Source organism: the organism of the source record quoted next, unplaced genomic scaffold (genome assembly GCF_019419815.1).
Source record: "Pyrus x bretschneideri cultivar Hongxiangsu unplaced genomic scaffold, Pyrus_bretschneideri_v1 Contig12, whole genome shotgun sequence".
NCBI classification, from domain to species: domain Eukaryota; kingdom Viridiplantae; phylum Streptophyta; class Magnoliopsida; order Rosales; family Rosaceae; genus Pyrus; species Pyrus x bretschneideri.
The window spans coordinates 4,272,474-4,288,845 of NW_025999413.1; the positions used below are offsets into that span (position 1 = coordinate 4,272,474).

Sequence of the window (16,372 nt, forward strand, 5' to 3'; positions counted from 1 at the left end):
ATTCATCCAAATGCCGATTCTGATGGACTACAAACTCTTTTTACCAATTACCATATAGATTCGCCCAAGTACGATATCTATGATGTTTCGGAGTATACAACGATATCTAAAGATTTTTAACAGTTAAATACTAATTGTGTTTTTTTTTTAATGAAAAAATTTACCAGTTAAATTACTCGACGTATCTAATATTTTGAAGCACGGTAAAAAATCTCTAATTGTAGATGTGGAGTAACATAGGCTAAAGTGGAAGTGCTTTCTCCCTTTTAATATTGCGTCTACATAAAAAAAATCGATTCTTGATCCATTGAGAGAATATTTCCAATGAAGTTTACTCGCAAACGTCTTTTTTTTTTTTTAATATTATCTTATTTTATATGAAAGAGGTTTTCTTCGGATTTCTTTCCTATCTTATATGTCAGAATTAAATAAAAGATGCAATTTTATTTTCCGGGAGCTTCAAAATATACAATTTTATTTTTTAATTTCTGGTAGCTTCAGGTTCCAACGGTTCTGGAGTTATCTTCCGGGAGCTTCAAAATTAACGGTTTAACGGTAAATAGTAAAAGTAATGTCCGCCGAAATTAGCAAATTACCAAAAAAAGCTTAGAAAGCAATTTCGGATCCATTTCTCTTACTAAAAAAGTTAAACAATTGTTTGATTGATTGATTGATTGATTGATTGTTTGAAAAGATTGGAGCTTTCATCGTCCAGCTGTATACCCACTACCCGGCAGCTATGGCGTCGGAAACCGATCGTCTTCTCCGGCAATCTTCCTCTTCCGCGGCGGAAGACATGGCGGAAAATGGCGACGCATCGAAGCCTTTCCTTTGTAGGTTTTTGAGCTATCCTGTTGCTAATACCAATACATCGAGCCACAAGAGGCGTCGCAGGCTCGCCGAGAAATTCGCCTCCGCCGCGCCCCGCCCTCGTCGGCAGCAGTCGTTCAGCCGCGACATCGGCCACGCTGCCAAGGAGACTTACCTGATTACTAGCCTCAGCTTCACGCTCCTTCGATACCTCGGGTATCCAATCTTCTTCTTCTTTAGATCCTCCTAGCTTTACTTGGTCAAGGATTGGGTTTAAATTTAACCTCTGTTTGGTTGCCGAGAAAATTGTGGGAAACCGAAAGAAAATGGATTTATAGAACAAAAACCAGAGTCTATCAATTTTCTAAGTTGTATGGAATTTTTGTGTTCAATTATCGTTAATTTTTGCTGAAGAATGCAAGTTTTTGTTATTTCTAATCATATATTTTGATTCAGGGTAGGCTACCGGTGGATGACGAGATTGCTTGCTCTTGGTTGCTATGCTATGTTACTAATGCCAGGATTTCTTCAAGGTTTGTGTGTTTATGTAACTACTTGCTCTTACACATTCATTGCCAATAGAAATTTGTTTCCCTTTTCGTTATTTGTTTTATATTTCGTCAAATCATAGTACCTGCTGCTCGAATTATAAGAAAGATGCGATTTGTTTGATTTGTTGCTAATCGAAGAAAGAACTTGCCGCCTGGATAGGGTTTTGCACCATCATAGTCTTTCGGAAAAAGGCTCCTAGTTTGATTATTGTTGTTGATGTACTTCAGTATTCCCGTCGTTAAGACTTCAGTTGTGTTATGTCCGTAGATTTCACACTACCGTGCCATGATGTTCTTTGACGTGACCCACTTCTTGAACGTAGATTTGTTTGTTTGACATATGATAAGAGTTTCTAATTTTCTTTGTTTTATTATATTAATCAGTTAATGTGGTGAATAGTCTCTTGTGCATTTAACCAGAACATAACTTGATTGTTTACTTTTCTTCAGTTGCAATATGTTATTTCTTTTCAAGCCAGGTCCAGCGTAGTATTGTGTATGGAGATCAACCAAGAAATAGGTAGGTGGATTTTTGTCAAAGGAAATTAAACAGTTGATTTAGATTTTTCGAATTCTGCAACCGCATTTATGTCATGTATCATTTACAGGTTGGATCTATATTTACCTGCAAATAGTGATGGAAAAAAGCCGGTAGTGGTATTTGTAACTGGTGGAGCCTGGATTATTGGGTGAGTGATTTTAAATAGATGAGAGCTGTTACTTCAGCAATTCTTGTAAGTTTCTTTCATGAATTGGTGCAACGGCGTGGAGATGATATTCTCTTTGTTTTTTGGGGATCATGCAAAACATCTTTAGGTGAAGTTTCTGGTTATATATATGTGGCCATTTATTTAGTTATTTGACATTAAGTTTCCATAGTTTCGTGCTGATGTAGGTATAAAGCTTGGGGTTCCCTTTTAGGTCTGCAGTTGGCTGAAAGAGACATCATTGTGGCATGCGTTGATTACAGGTAATTGGTTTTAGTTTAAGCAGTGCAAGTTATAATGTGTGATTACTTTAACTTATATATGGTTCTTTAGATGAAGTATTTGGAAAAAAATAGTAGACACCATGTCCACTGTGTCTATTATTAGAGTGATACATTCAAACGTTAAAGTATTCATTTTGGTTCACCAAGCTTTGGCTATGTAAAAGTTAAGGGGAACCTTTGGTTATGTAAAGTTTGTTGTTTTGCGCAATGAAGGCTGTGTCATGTCACTCAAATGAACAATTATACACTTCCGGTATGTCCTTTACTTTACAAGTGTTGTTGATATGAATTATATGGTTCATGCAGAAACTTTCCGCAGGGTACCATCAGTGATATGGTGAAAGATGCTTCTCAGGGGATCTCATATGTCTGCAACAATATAGCAGATTATGGAGGTGACCCTAATAGGTGACATACTAATATTCGTTCTTCCCTTTCTTGTGCATCTCAAAACTGATTGTATATATATATATATATATATATTCATTTATTATAGTCGTTTTGTGATTGTTTTGAGTAGGATCTATCTAATGGGACAATCTGCTGGTGCACATATTTCTGCTTGTGCTCTCTTGGATCAAGCAATCAAAGAAGCTAAGAAGGACGAGAGCATTTCTTGGAGCGTCTCCCAGATAAAGGCTTATTTTGGTTTATCTGGCGGGTAAAGATCTATTTGCTTCATCATTGTGAATCAATTGAAACTTTACTGAATTTGAAGGGGAAAAAAATGAATTGGATGCACCAATTGCAAGAATGTGCCTTCACAAAAAGGTCCAAATATGTCTTAAAATAGGCTAGAAAAATTCAAAACGTCTAGAAACATAAATACTGGTACACATGTTATATGCTAGTGGAAAGAAATCATCCCATCTGGTCATGTAATTGTCCGTATAAACACTAGAATCTGATGACCAGTAATTGTCCGTGTAAACACTACATGCATGGGTCATTGTAGTATCAAGCTCCATCAGAGACTGATGACCAGTAGTTGCCTTAGTACTATGTAGATGGATCTGTTGACGGGTTTGGATGGGTATACTAATCTTCTTTTATTCTCCTCACAGGTACAATTTGTTTAATTTAGTTGATCATTTCGATAATCGTGGACTATATCGTTCCATCTTTTTGAGGTACTTACCATATGATGTGTTGCTAGCCATTCTTTGGCATACTCATATCAATTATATTGTAACTTTTATTGCTTGTTACTTACTGATGCTTTTGATTTGATGTGTCATGACTCGTGCAGCATTATGGAAGGTGAAGAATCCTTACATCAGTTTTCTCCTGAAGTTAGAGTAAACGACCCAAGCAATAGGAATGCCGTTTCTCTCTTGCCTCCTATCACTCTTTTCCATGGAACTGCAGATTATTCGATACCATCAGACGCCAGGTTAGAATGCCCCAGATATAAATTGTACCTTTATATGGGATTATGTGGAATTTTGATGCCTCCTGTGAACACAGTATATAAATTCCCTTTAATTTAATGCTACGTTCATATTCTTCTGAAGGAACATAGGAAACCATTACGTAGATGTCTATTACATTAGCATATTGTGCCTCCTACAAATCAAGTCCGAAAATGTTTCTTAAAGTAAATTGGATCTAATGCCTGTCATCCATGAGATTTGCTCTTTCTTTCGATTCTATCTGCACAGTACACATTCATACCTTGAAAGAAACATTTTGCCTTTTGTAGAAAGCTTCAATTTGGTCCGTCTTGATACAGACGTCTGAATCCAACTTAAACTTCTCTAGAGAATATCGTGGCGTGAAAGTATCAGTAAATAATGTGTCTTTATGTGCAGTAAAGTTTTTGCAGACACGCTTCAAAAGGCAGGAGCTAAAGCTGACTTAATACTATATGATGGAAAGACTCATACAGATTTGTTTCTTCAAGTAAGTGATTTTTCGGATGTGAGAATTTTACAATTGTCGCTATTGCAAACTTACGGCCTCCATTGCTATTTGCTTTTTATGAACTTACAATATTTACAGTTCAGACTCTTTGAGAGCAATCTGAAATAGGATATCAGGAATTCATTTATAGGCATCTGACTCTTGGCTGCACTTTATAGGATCCTCTAAGAGGCGGCAAAGATGAATTGTTTGACCAACTAGTTTCCGTGATACATGCTGGTGATACCGAAGCTCTTGAGAAAGATGCTATTGCACCTCCGAGAAGGCGCCTTGTTCCGGAGCTCTTGTTGAAGTTGGCACGCTGCATCAGCCCCTTTTAGGCCTTGTATACTGTCACTATTGAAGACCAATTAGGTCCATGCAAAGGAGAGGCTTCAATCGACCCGTGGAGATCTAGATTATACAGAAGACATTACAACATATTTACTTTGATGAGGTTGCTCCATCATAATCCACGAGTTGAATATATCAAAGACAGAGATCGGTAGCCTCCGATATCTAGAGATGTCTCTCTCCTTGTAATCCAATTGTTTTACATGATTGGAAGAATTTGTTTTTGTTGTCCGTGAATGTAGACTTAAAACGCCAAAACTCGTAGATTAGCGGGCGGTCTTTATGTGGTTTCTGTATTAAACAGTTTCCTTTTGTTATTCACAGAACACATTGTTGCCATTCGTGGTGATTTTTTAAGGTGCAAATAAATCAGTTTCTACATTGTTTCAGGCAGAATTGTGCTTTGGCATAACATCTTGGTTGCCCTTCATTCCCTATTCCAGCTGAAACAGCTCCAAGAGAAACAGGGAAATAATTCAAATTGAAAGCGAACGTACTCCGACAGGAAAGAAAAACGAGTTTAAGAACCGTGAGCTACTCTGCAACAAACTGCCCCAAGTTCAGTGCATCATACATCATTCTTTGCGTTTCTGTTTCAACGTCAATACAATCACCTAATGACTTTCGGGAAAATGGAAAGTCATCATCGGATAAAATGACAGTGGAGTGTTACAAAATTATATAAGAACCTGTTTACATAAGTATTAATTTCTAACATTTAACCCTAACCTACTGAGTACGACGCATTTGGATTCAATTCTCATCCATACAAAGGCACAAGCAATCTGCGTTCATACTCGAAGCAAAATTTTCTTTATGGGGGGAAGTAAACCTGAAAAACATTGATCAATGCTCTAACTACTTGGAGATTTTATCAGCAGATGGTGGAACCTTAACAGCTGGGGTGGAAGAGCTAGCAGAAGCCTCTTCCGCTGCATAATGCTTGCGTAATCTCTCCTGAAGCGCACGTACACGGTCCTCAGTCTTGCGAAGCTTTCTCCATCTGTAGGTACCCCAGAGGGCAAAACCACCATATACAACAATGTAGGACGCCCAAACATAAGGGTAGGTCTCAGCATGCTCTTTGATTTGCCGGTACTTTGCTTCCACCGCTCCTCTCAAACCAGCTGCAGCTTGGGGACTTGTGGTTTGCTGCAATTCTTCTCCCTTTTCCTCGGTTGCCATTCCGCAATGTTCACACACAACTTCGCAATCGAAATCCCTGCAACAATGTACATAGAACAGAGATTAGATATATTGGATTCGAAATTGGAGCACACTGAAAAGCCATCTACATTACGATACATGTTACACATCAGACGTATAATCTGAGCATGTCAATCAGCACCGATTATCTTTGAGAAATATGAACAAATACAACCGGTTACAACCTCCAAAACAAAACACCAAACCAACAATAAGCCGTATACAAACCACGATTTAGTACCCCTTGATTCACTACTTAGTGTCCCTCGAGTTGTATTTTTCATTCAACATTCGTAGCGGGTTCCATCAGTGCGCGTTTCCCATTACGTTTCTAAACAACAAATCCAGAACCAAAGCAAAAGATAACATTTTGGAATTCACAAAATTAACAAAATTACGAAATCGAGTGCAGAACATCACGCAATCAGATCAAGCTAAGAAATGAAAATATATTATTTTTTCTTTCGGATTACAGACATGAACGACAATTTCAAATACTGCAAATCGAGACATTTCAATTTTCAATATATTATCAGATTGCAGCAGAGAACACAACCATCCAGATTGAACAACCCACAAATTAGCTTCGAAGAATTGAAAAACTGAAGTTTCTAGATATACCCAGATGAAGAAATCGAATGAAAAATGGAAACCGAGTTCAGAAAGTGAAATTATAAGTTAGAATTAAGAGCTTACCAATCAATGGTGGGAAGGGAACGCTGAGAATCTTGAGAGACTTGCAGACAGGAAGGGGGAGGTGGAAGGCAGACCTGAACAGAGTAAAAGAAAGGGTTTAAGACCCCAATGCCATGAAAACAATATGGGCTTCGGCCGTTGTTGCCTGCAAAGCCTGTCCATTTGTTTTTTTTAAGTGTTTTAGTCCCGTTAACGTTTATTTTAACGAAAAATAATATTTTTACTCTAAAAAGTCGTTCATGGTACTATTCACTTACAATACATTTTTATCATTTTGAAGTTTTTAAGCATTTTTCATTAATTTATATATATATAATTATGGGGTACGCCACCACTATCACTTCTTGCTGAAATCTTTTAGAGCTTGTTTAAAACTATTTTTAAAATGATTGAAAACGTTTATAGTAAAAGTATTTTTTAAACTAATTCTAAATTTTTATTAAAATTGCAAGTAAACCTGGAAAAAGCACTTAAAATGTTTGCTGCTTGTGGGAAGCACTTCAATTGTCTTTAGAACTCGAAAAAAATATTTATTTTAAAAGCACTTTTAATCATTTTAAAAACATTTTCAAAAAAATTTTAATGTGCCAAAAACACTGTCCGGCTCGTCACTTCCTGAAAAAAATCCGGAAGTTCCACCTCTATTTTCAAAAAGCCCAAGGATCCGCCACTTCAAAAACAGCCCAAGGATCCGCCACCATACTAAAAAAAAACCTGGCCCAGATTAATGGCATGACCAAAACAGAGCAAAAACGGCATGAGTTTTGGTTCCCACGTGCTGAGCGGTTTGGCCTTTCAAACCAACCATAGCAAAAGCTCTCTCTCTCTCTCACTCTCTCTCTCTCTCTCTCTCTCTCTCTCACATTTTCTCACACTTACATCTTTCGTCTGCAATTTCTGCAATGGAAGTTGTGTTCTTGTTGATGATGGTCCTTTTGATACCCACCCATTCTCGAACTACGCAATTCCAGGATAACCCAGGTGCTGGAATTCTGTTTTTTTTTTTTCGTGTTCTAATCTATAAGTTATGCCTTTGAAACTATTTGCTGGATATTTTTATTACTTACTGTGTTCTCTGTTTTCCTCAGTTAATGATCCGAGTAGAAGAACAAGTTCACGTAGTCGGCTTTCGAGACCGCTAATCGGACGTGATGGGAAGGTTTATGCTTGCTCTTACAAAGATTTACTTGCATTTGAATCCAACGGGTCCATTGCTTGGACCATGCATTTGAACTATACCTGCAACTCCGATATGGCTCCGGTCCACGGTGGCAGAGGTAAGGTACGTGCGTTTCTTGAAACTGTCGGGTCCGGCATCTACAGAAAGCAGAGACAAGGCGGTTTTCATAGGAAAGACCAACATTTTCAACTTTTTTTTTTTTTTTTTTAATGGAAACGCTTTTGGTTATTTGAAAGCGCTTCTCGTCATGTATAAAGGCTGCTTGAATATGACGTCTGGAGTGTCGTTCAAGTTTTGAAAGCACTTCTTGAAAAAGTTGTTTATATGTGAAACTGCTTTGGCAGATATATCTGGTTGCAGGTAACAAGGTGATTAAAATCAATTTGTTGAACAATGGAACTTCTGAACCGTCTGCACAAGTTTTGCTAAGTACTGAGCGAACTAAAGACGAACAAGGTGGGGTTGTTGGGATTGCAGTTAGCACATCGAGTTCATCTATCTTTGTAAATGTCAAAAATCGGGGACTCTTCGCGTACATGACACGGGGGCAGTTGGTCTGGAGTGCGGGACCTGTCATCGATCTATTTGGTTATCGCCAAGGATGTCGGAAGAACAATGCAGATTGTTATTTCAACTCCGTCCCTGTGATTGATGAATGCGAGGCTAGTATATATGTGAGGACATGTTTATGTATATTTTTCAATTTTTTGGTTGAATCAACAGTTTACCATGTGACAGCATTAAGTTCTTAAGACAAAGTTATTAATTTGCAGATCTCGAATACTGAAGGTGAAATCTACTCGCTATCAATTCGTAGTCCTCACTTCAAATGGATCCAGGATTTAAGTTCTTACGATAAAGTTTTCACGATAACCGCTGGAAACAACGGTAGATTGTATGTTACTGTACCAGTTAAGGCTCTATTGTTGGCGCTAGATGTTTCTTCAGGAAATGTGTTGTGGGAGGGAATTATTGGTCCATTAAGTAACTCAGACTACACGCCGATTGTTGATTCTAATGGTAGTAGCTCTATGTTTCTGTATACGAACTTTCCCAGATTTCGCTTGTCAACTCCCAATGAATTGATTAGCTGTTTTTTTTGCTGCTTCATCACATATAACAGGTTGGATATCTATTGGTTCCTTGGATGGGTTCCTATACTCATTTTCACCAACCGGGATTCTCAAGAAATTCTCAATAACAACCGCAGTGGACTCGGTGATCCAAGTCAGTCCTGTACTCGACTGCACTGGTTATGCAATTTATATCTCTCAGACGAAGATGGAAGGGAAGATCAGCCATGCCGTAGGTGAATATACTTATGTGTCAACAATGAAACCGAAAAGTGTTCATATTACCTTGTATGTTCCAGCCACCGGATCCATCTACTGGTCCGATAGCTATCCTGGTAATTTTGTTTATGTGGTGCTTTTAGTGACCAAATTTAATTGGAGTCGTCTACTTTCACCATTTATATTGCTTCGCATGCGCTAATCCTTACAGCGGTTGGTTCTTCTAGGTCCGTTGTCATCCTTAATGACTCGGAATGATCTTCGCCATTTTATACTAGACGAGAGGATTCTTCTTGCATTTGTCGCTGCTTCAAGTGAGAGACCCTTCTTGGATTTGTTGTACAACCTTTTTGCAGTGTCCTGAAATATGTATGAAAATATGCCTTTGTATCCTAATTGAGAAACGTTAGTGTACTCTTTAGTACCTCTCTTTCTTTCACTACAAGAAAAGTGGTCGGCAAGATCATCAGATCTATCTGCTCACTTGATATTTTTATGTATATGTTTCGTACAGCTAGCAGTAATTCAGCTTACTTATTGATCCTTTTGTTTTCTTTAAATGGATGCAGAAACTGGAAATCCATTGGCATGCCGTTCCACGCGTAAGGCCTAGCTTGGCAATTTCTTCGACGCTCGTTTATATTTCACTTCTTGTAACCTTCTACTTGTACTGATCAGGTCAAAAGCTTATGTCTAGCTGCTCCCAAGTAAGGCCGAAGCTGGACGGCATGTACACTGGTAAGTAGCGAATCACGCGAATGCTATAGTTGCAAATCTTGAACTCGAAGGATTTCAGCTGCCAGTCCTTCCTGTTTTTGTCCCCATCAGGTAATGGAAGGGCAATACTTTTGTTCCTGCTTTTCGAATCTGCAATCTTGGTACTACTAGCTGGACCAGTGCGATTCTGCTGCATATTCTGGAGTAAAAGGAAGCTTCAAGGCGAAAAAAACCTCGGAAGTTTTCTTGAAAAGAGAGTAAGATCATAGTCCTCATCATGCGCTTTCAACAATGCATGCTCCTTCACCTTCTCAAATATGTTTCTGCCATTGCTCTCAGCGCTCTCTCCGACTCAAAAGAAGACGTTCGACAGGACGATCACAGAACTCGAGCAAAAAGCCGCGGTCGAAGCAGTAACCAACGCACAAGTGCTTGAGAAACTGTCAAATCTGTTACAGAAAAGGCAATTCATAGAGAGGAAGCTCTCAACAACATATAGTTTGGGCAGAGATGGCGGCAGCAGCTCGCGGTCGAAATCTCTTCTTCCATCATACGACGGGAAGAAAACAAGGAGTGTAATCCACACATTGAGTGATGCATCATCGTCCTCCAGAGAAAGCGGCAGCAGCGGCGAAGGAGGAGAGAGTGAGTGGAGTTGCTACGAAAGCAAGGGGAAGGCAGCTGCAATGGAAGAAGAGAGTAGTTCAAGTGATGGCTTAGGGTTTCTGGCAAAGACAAGTGCATCAAAGGCAGCTGCATCAAGCCCTAGAGAATCTGAACCAAATATAATGATTGGCACCAGTAGGAGCTTGTCGCTGAAGAGGAGAAGGGCTTTGTCGTCAACTAATTAGAAACTAGGTTGGAATTGGATCACAACTGAAGATTAGAAGATCAAACAGTTTCGATTACGAAAGTTTTACGGTGAAATACGTTATAAGTAAATAGGGGAATGAGTTCATCCCATAAAAAAGCGTTATCCGTAATCTTACATTTGATGACAAAGTATCTTATGTGTGTCGCCTTCACTAGAAACTGTTTTGTGATAAAGCAAGAGCATTGTACATTACTAGTCTCGTCTAAAGAAGGTAAGGAAAGAAAAGGGTAAAAAAATTACATTTTGTCTCTTCATGTTTTCGTCCAATTTTAATTTCATACAACGCATTATAGTTTTTTCAACAAAACAAAATTGATGAGGGAACATCATGATGAGGATTATGTTTCCTTGTTTTGTGGCTTGTTTTGTTCCTTGTTTTGTGGCTTGTTTTGTTCCTTGTTTTGTGGCTTGTTTTGTTTCCTAGCCTAATTTGGCCACTATCCAACATTGTCAACTATGTGGTTCAAATTTGAACTCTAAGTGTGCATTCTACAATTATCACATTATCATTTAACTGTCAATTTAAAATGATAATATAAAATTCATACGAAATCGTGATATGAAATTGAAAAAGTTGAAAGACGTACGAATTTGAAATTAAACGAAAACTTGAGAGAGAAAATGTACCCAAAAGAAAAAGAAAAACGAAAATGATCAAAGAATATAAAAGTCAACGATTTCTCTACACCATAAATACAGCAAAAAAATAGCTGCGGCCGCGCTGTTCCGTACGCCGCAGCACACCCAATCATTGCGCCTCTCTCCCCCCATCTCACACTCGGAATCCAAACCGTCTCAGGACTTCGATTGAAGCTGCGGTGCTTCTATACAAAAATCCACTCAGCTCAAGGTAAATTGCACTCTTCAAATCCCTAATTTCGAGCCCCCTTCTATCAATTTTCTCTTTTCCGTTTGGTTGCCGAGAAACCCTGGAATTTTAGGTCAGAAAGTAAATTAGGTTCAAATCCCTAATCCGTTCATAATCTTGTGTCATTGCCTACTTGTTTCCTTTTCAGTTATTATTATTTTTTGTTTGTGAAATTAGTAATAATTATTGTGATTTATGCTTCAAGATTGGATTTTTGAGTTGAGAGAGTGGTGGGTCTGGATAGCTGGTTAAATTAAATTTTTTTTTTTGGGTTATAATTGCTGTATGTCTGTGGTGTTCCTAGTCTTGAATTTCCATTTTTATTTCATAGTCAGGACATTTCAACTCCAAGATCAAATTTTTAAAACATATTTGTATCCATAAATATACATAAGTCTTTTTAACTGTTTAAATTAATGCACTTTAGTATCAGTATTTGAGTCCGATATCGTGTTTGATTGTTTTCTGATCTACCTATGATTTTTTATGTTGTGCAGAATACTTTCCGGGTGGTCTCTTACAAAAGAAGTTGCTTCTTTATAAATATGGAATCCGAGAATTTTATCAGCCTCCCTGATTCTGGTGATTCTGTCATCGAGAATGCGGGGCATGAAAGTGATGTTCAATATGAAGTTAAAGAAAACGGGGAGATTCTGGGGCATGAAGGCGATGTTCAATATGAAGTTAAAGAAAACAGGGAGATTTTGGGGCATGAAAGTGATGTTCAATGTGAAGTTCAAGCTAACAGTGAGAAACTGAGGCATGAAAGTGGTGTTCAATATGAAGTTAGCCATTGCATGCTGGAATCAAACCTTGAAAAAGAATTGGTCGATGGTGATTCAGATATGGAAATCGAGGACATAAACAACCTTCCTGTCTTGAACAGTTCTCGTTCAGCAAATGAAGAAATCAAATTAGTGGGTAACAAGAAGGGGAATGCTCATTTTATACAGTCTGAAACTGTTGCAGTTGCAGGGGAGTCAAATGTTTTGTTCCCAAAGGTGCATGAGAATGGTTGCCTTCCAGTCCAAGATTCAAGGACCTTGGAAGTCCACAAAAAGGGTGGCACTTGTATCCTTCTTCCACATTTGTTTTCTTAAGGTTTTCTTCTTGTTTATTTTTGATCTCTTTCCAACTGTGAAACTTTGTGGCATGTGCAAATATGTTTACTTCTTCAACCATACAATGCTGTACGCTAAAATTAAGAATGCTGATAATCTTCGAATTTTTGTTATCCGTAATTCAACATTGCCAGCTATATCAGGTGTTAAGAGAGCTAGAATGACAGTTGATGAACAGCAAGCTTCAGTGCGTGTGACATTTGATTCATTGACAAGGTGGGGTTGGAGTAAATTGTTGCATAATGTTTTGATATGAACTTAAGCCAAAAAATACAAAGTATATAGAGAATTTCTATTTGCTGTTAGTTTTCCATTTGTCAATTTCTTAATGATTTGTGTTAATTTTTCTAGAGCTAGTAAACAAAAGCTTGAGGAACTATTACAGCAGTGGTCAGAGTGGCATGCAAAGCATGTTTCTTCATCTCAAGTAAGACTCCTCATTTAGTTGGCCAATCATCTTGAATACTTCATTTTGTGACATGACTTTCCATGGGATGAATCATCCAAAGTATTAAGTTTTAAGTTTAAGATACATTTTCTCTTTTAATCAAGTCTTCACTCAAAAATTGGGGTGGGTTGACTTTAAGTTCTGGTTTTTGGAAGTACTTTTGAACATTTGACATGGAGAGGTGGTTTGTGAAATGCACTAAACTTTGAAGAATGATTTTTTTGTTTTGTTATAATTCTGGTAATACGGCATAAAAGCAAGAGCATCTTAGAGAATGAGAGATCTTCAATTGATAGAGTCAAATCGATAACATGGCTACTACCTTGTTTGATTTGTTGACTAAATTATGGTGATGTGTTTTATGCATTATCATTTTGTTTCTTTTGAATGTAATGGGTGTATCATTACTTGAGTCTTGTGATCGTTCAGGATTCTATTGAAGTAGTGGAATCAGGTGAAGAGACCTTCTTTCCAGCTCTTCATGTTGGCATAGAGAAGACATCTGCGGTGGTGAGGGTCCAGCTATTGTCTCTACTTTTCTCTATATGTGTTTTTGTGTACTTGAGTTTAGGTGCTTTTCTGATTACGTATCAAAAATCTCGTACTATGCTTGGCTGCTAAAGTAATGCAGCCACTACTTGTGGCAACATCTCCTAATTTAACTCTCCTCATCTCCCTTTTTGGGACAGGACGTGCCCAAAATCCTACCTCTGTTGTGCACTTGTACTACAACAAGGATGAAATAGTGATACCCAATATGTGTTCAATGGTTTCTTCAACATTGTTAATTTTTCTGTTTGTCAGAAAAACTAGAAAAAGGGAATGTTGTGTATGATTTTCATTGCTTAGTACTATTTGTTAGTTTTTTTCTGAAGCATTCTTTCACGTGCAGTCTTTTTGGATGGACAACCAAACACGGAAAACAGATAACAACGAATCCAACCTTTTGGATAACAAAGACGTGCCCCTGTATGATCGTGGTTATGCCTTAGGTTTGACTTTGGCTGGTAGCTCAATTAATGCAGAGGGGTAAATATCTTATCAGTATTTTAAATATATTAACATCATGCTATTGGTTTTATGTTTTATGATGATGGTATTACTATATTTGCTGAAGGTTTTGTAGTTGGTTCCTTATTTTCCTTGTTTTGGTCCTTCTGATAGCCAAGTTTATTTCCTTGATCTTCTTGATGGAGAAACCACCAGAAAATTAAGAATTAATAATGAGTGGCAAGAGTGAAGGGTGACTGGACTCCGAACATTGTTAGGTATCTAAGTAGAGATCATTTAATCCTTAATCTCATCATGACATGGCATTCAGGATACTTTGTATGGGTAATCTGGTGGTGAAATATTTGAATCCATTTCATGGTTGTCTTGAGCAAGATTTCTATATATAAGCAAAACATTGTTTTTGCTTGCCTTACTGATCTTTGATATATTCTTTATTCTTTATATTGTTTCAGAGGCTTGGAGATTATAGATGATGCAAGTCGTTGTTTCAATTGTGGCTCTTATAGTCATTCGTTGAAAAATTGCCCAAAGCCTCGTAACCATGCTGCTGTCAACAGTGCTCGTAAACAGCTAAAGTCCAAACGTAATCAAAATGCTAATTCCCGTAATCCAACACGATATTATCAGGATTCTCCAGCTGGAAAGTATGATGGTTTAAGGCCTGGTGCTCTCGATTCTGAGACACGGAAGCTTTTGGGGCTTGGGGTAAGTGATCACTCATTGTGTTACAGAAGACTTGTTAATGTCAAGTGGTGTTCCTTAGAAGTATGACACAAATGCTGTTAATTGAACATAGCTTCTATTCCAGATTGTACTAGTATAGAAGTTTAATGGCGTGCTTGTGTTCACATTGGTCTAGAATATTAAGCACCAATTTATTTATTTATTATTTGGTTGTGTGCAGGAGTTTGATCCACCGCCTTGGCTTAACAGAATGCGAGAAATTGGTTACCCACCGGGATATCTAGGTATTTGAATGTATTTTACTAAATTGGCCTTGTCACTTAAAACAACTGATTATAATAATTGTTGTAGTCCCATTACAGAAGTACTTAAAAAGAAGTTTTCGGAACATATTCAAAAAGTTCAGGTTGAATAGTTCAGAATTTATTATTGCAATTTAATAATTGTTTTTGGTAGTGCATTGTGTGGTGCGGGGGTGTGCAATGTGCATTCTTGGAGAGATTATCCAGTATTCGCCGAATATTTGAGTTTTTTTTGCTTTGTGATGTATGGGGTTTTCGTATGCTTAGACTTTGTGGAGAGTGATGTGCTAAAATCCTGCAGAGCACCCCTGACCGTCTTTTTCTTTTAGATTTAAATTCTGTTTTCAAGCCATAACACTTTGTCTTGTTATTTGTAGATGTAGATGATGAGGATCAGCCATCAGGCATAATAATATATGCTGATGGGGAAATTAAGGAAGAACAGGAGGACGGTGAAATTGTTCAGACAGACTATGCTGACCCGGAGAGGAAAAAGACAGTCGAATTTCCAGGAGTAAACGCACCAATCCCAGAAAATGCTGATGAGAGGCTTTGGGCACCTGGACATTCAATTGGAGATCTCTCTAGGAACCGTTCACACAGCAGAATAAGCCATCATTCGGAACCTGTCAGCAGAGGGCATCACCGCGAGCAAAGGTGGTCCAGGGATTATAGAGACGATGGGCCTCCTGGTGTTGAACCAGGTTTTGCGCCATCTAGCTACCCTCCAAGATATGGTAGTTATGATTACGGTTACAACTCTCACAGTTCAAGTGCTTCAGCACCAAGAAGTCCTACCTTCGGAAGGTCCCAGTCAGACAGAGACCGAAGAATCTCTTCGTTCAATGAAGGTTCTTTTCCTTACTCCAATTCTCGTCATTCGCCAAAGGATTATGGTGCGGGGAATACTGAAAGTTGGAATGATGAAAGCAGGAATGACTACGACCTTGATAATTCAAGTTATAGTAGGGATAGGCTAGACAGGTATCGCCATCACCGTTGGAGGTAATGACAATGACATGTAGCTAGTAGAGATGCTTACTGTGAGGCATATAGGGATAATTTGATCAAGGAGGGAGTTGTACAAAGAACTAGATGTGATGAGTTTAGATGGCTCTGTGATCAGCTTCTGTTGTTGTTGTTTTATGTTATTCTCTAATTTAATCTACCCTTCTTCATTCGTTTATTTTTCTGTAATTGAAGATTCGAAGTTTGAAAACTTTTAGTCGCTTTGTTTTGTGAATTTACAGTAAATTACATTTTATCTCCTCAGGTTTGGGTGCAATTTTAACCTCATATAACATTTTAAAAACATTTCGATTCCATTTATTTACTTATTATTTCATTGTAATTTCATACATC

At 38.0% G+C, this 16,372-nt stretch overlaps 4 protein-coding genes across 5 annotated transcripts; 3 read left to right on the plus strand and 1 right to left on the minus strand.

Annotated features, from left to right (window-relative positions):
• Nucleotides 1-506: 506 nt before the first annotated feature.
• LOC103947783 (probable isoprenylcysteine alpha-carbonyl methylesterase ICMEL2) lies at nt 507-5,001 on the plus strand. Of its 2 annotated transcripts, none has more exons than XM_048578050.1 (11): nt 507-1,026; nt 1,272-1,357; nt 1,812-1,881; nt 1,970-2,050; nt 2,257-2,331; nt 2,659-2,760; nt 2,873-3,013; nt 3,417-3,482; nt 3,602-3,745; nt 4,164-4,254; nt 4,434-5,001. In XM_048578050.1, the coding sequence occupies exons 1-11, from the start codon at nt 740-742 to the stop codon at nt 4,593-4,595; spliced, it is 1,305 nt and encodes a 434-aa protein (XP_048434007.1). In that variant the 5' UTR covers nt 507-739; the 3' UTR covers nt 4,596-5,001. The 2 variants fall into 2 exon arrangements, with proteins under 2 accessions (XP_048434007.1, XP_009357013.2); XM_009358738.2 differs by having other exon boundaries at nt 511-1,026; nt 1,267-1,343.
• Nucleotides 5,002-5,238: 237 nt separating this feature from the next.
• LOC103947787 lies at nt 5,239-6,648 on the minus strand. The gene is made up of 2 exons (XM_009358744.3): nt 6,511-6,648; nt 5,239-5,830 (listed from the first exon to the last, which is right to left on the minus strand). Exon 2 carries the CDS (start codon nt 5,791-5,793, stop codon nt 5,467-5,469), a length of 327 nt encoding a protein of 108 aa, XP_009357019.1. The 5' UTR covers nt 5,794-5,830; nt 6,511-6,648; the 3' UTR covers nt 5,239-5,466.
• Nucleotides 6,649-7,355: 707 nt separating this feature from the next.
• On the plus strand, nt 7,356-10,610 carry LOC103947870 (protein GAMETE EXPRESSED 3). The gene is made up of 7 exons (XM_048577661.1): nt 7,356-7,887; nt 8,007-8,364; nt 8,464-8,710; nt 8,814-9,115; nt 9,552-9,635; nt 9,750-9,956; nt 10,059-10,610. Exons 1-7 carry the CDS (start codon nt 7,538-7,540, stop codon nt 10,548-10,550), a joined length of 2,040 nt encoding a protein of 679 aa, XP_048433618.1. The 5' UTR covers nt 7,356-7,537; the 3' UTR covers nt 10,551-10,610.
• Nucleotides 10,611-11,221: 611 nt separating this feature from the next.
• On the plus strand, nt 11,222-16,282 carry LOC103947788. The gene is made up of 9 exons (XM_009358745.3): nt 11,222-11,423; nt 11,939-12,512; nt 12,697-12,778; nt 12,914-12,989; nt 13,440-13,520; nt 13,903-14,039; nt 14,477-14,729; nt 14,929-14,992; nt 15,388-16,282. The coding sequence occupies exons 2-9, from the start codon at nt 11,987-11,989 to the stop codon at nt 16,017-16,019; spliced, it is 1,851 nt and encodes a 616-aa protein (XP_009357020.2). The 5' UTR covers nt 11,222-11,423; nt 11,939-11,986; the 3' UTR covers nt 16,020-16,282.
• Nucleotides 16,283-16,372: the final 90 nt, after the last annotated feature.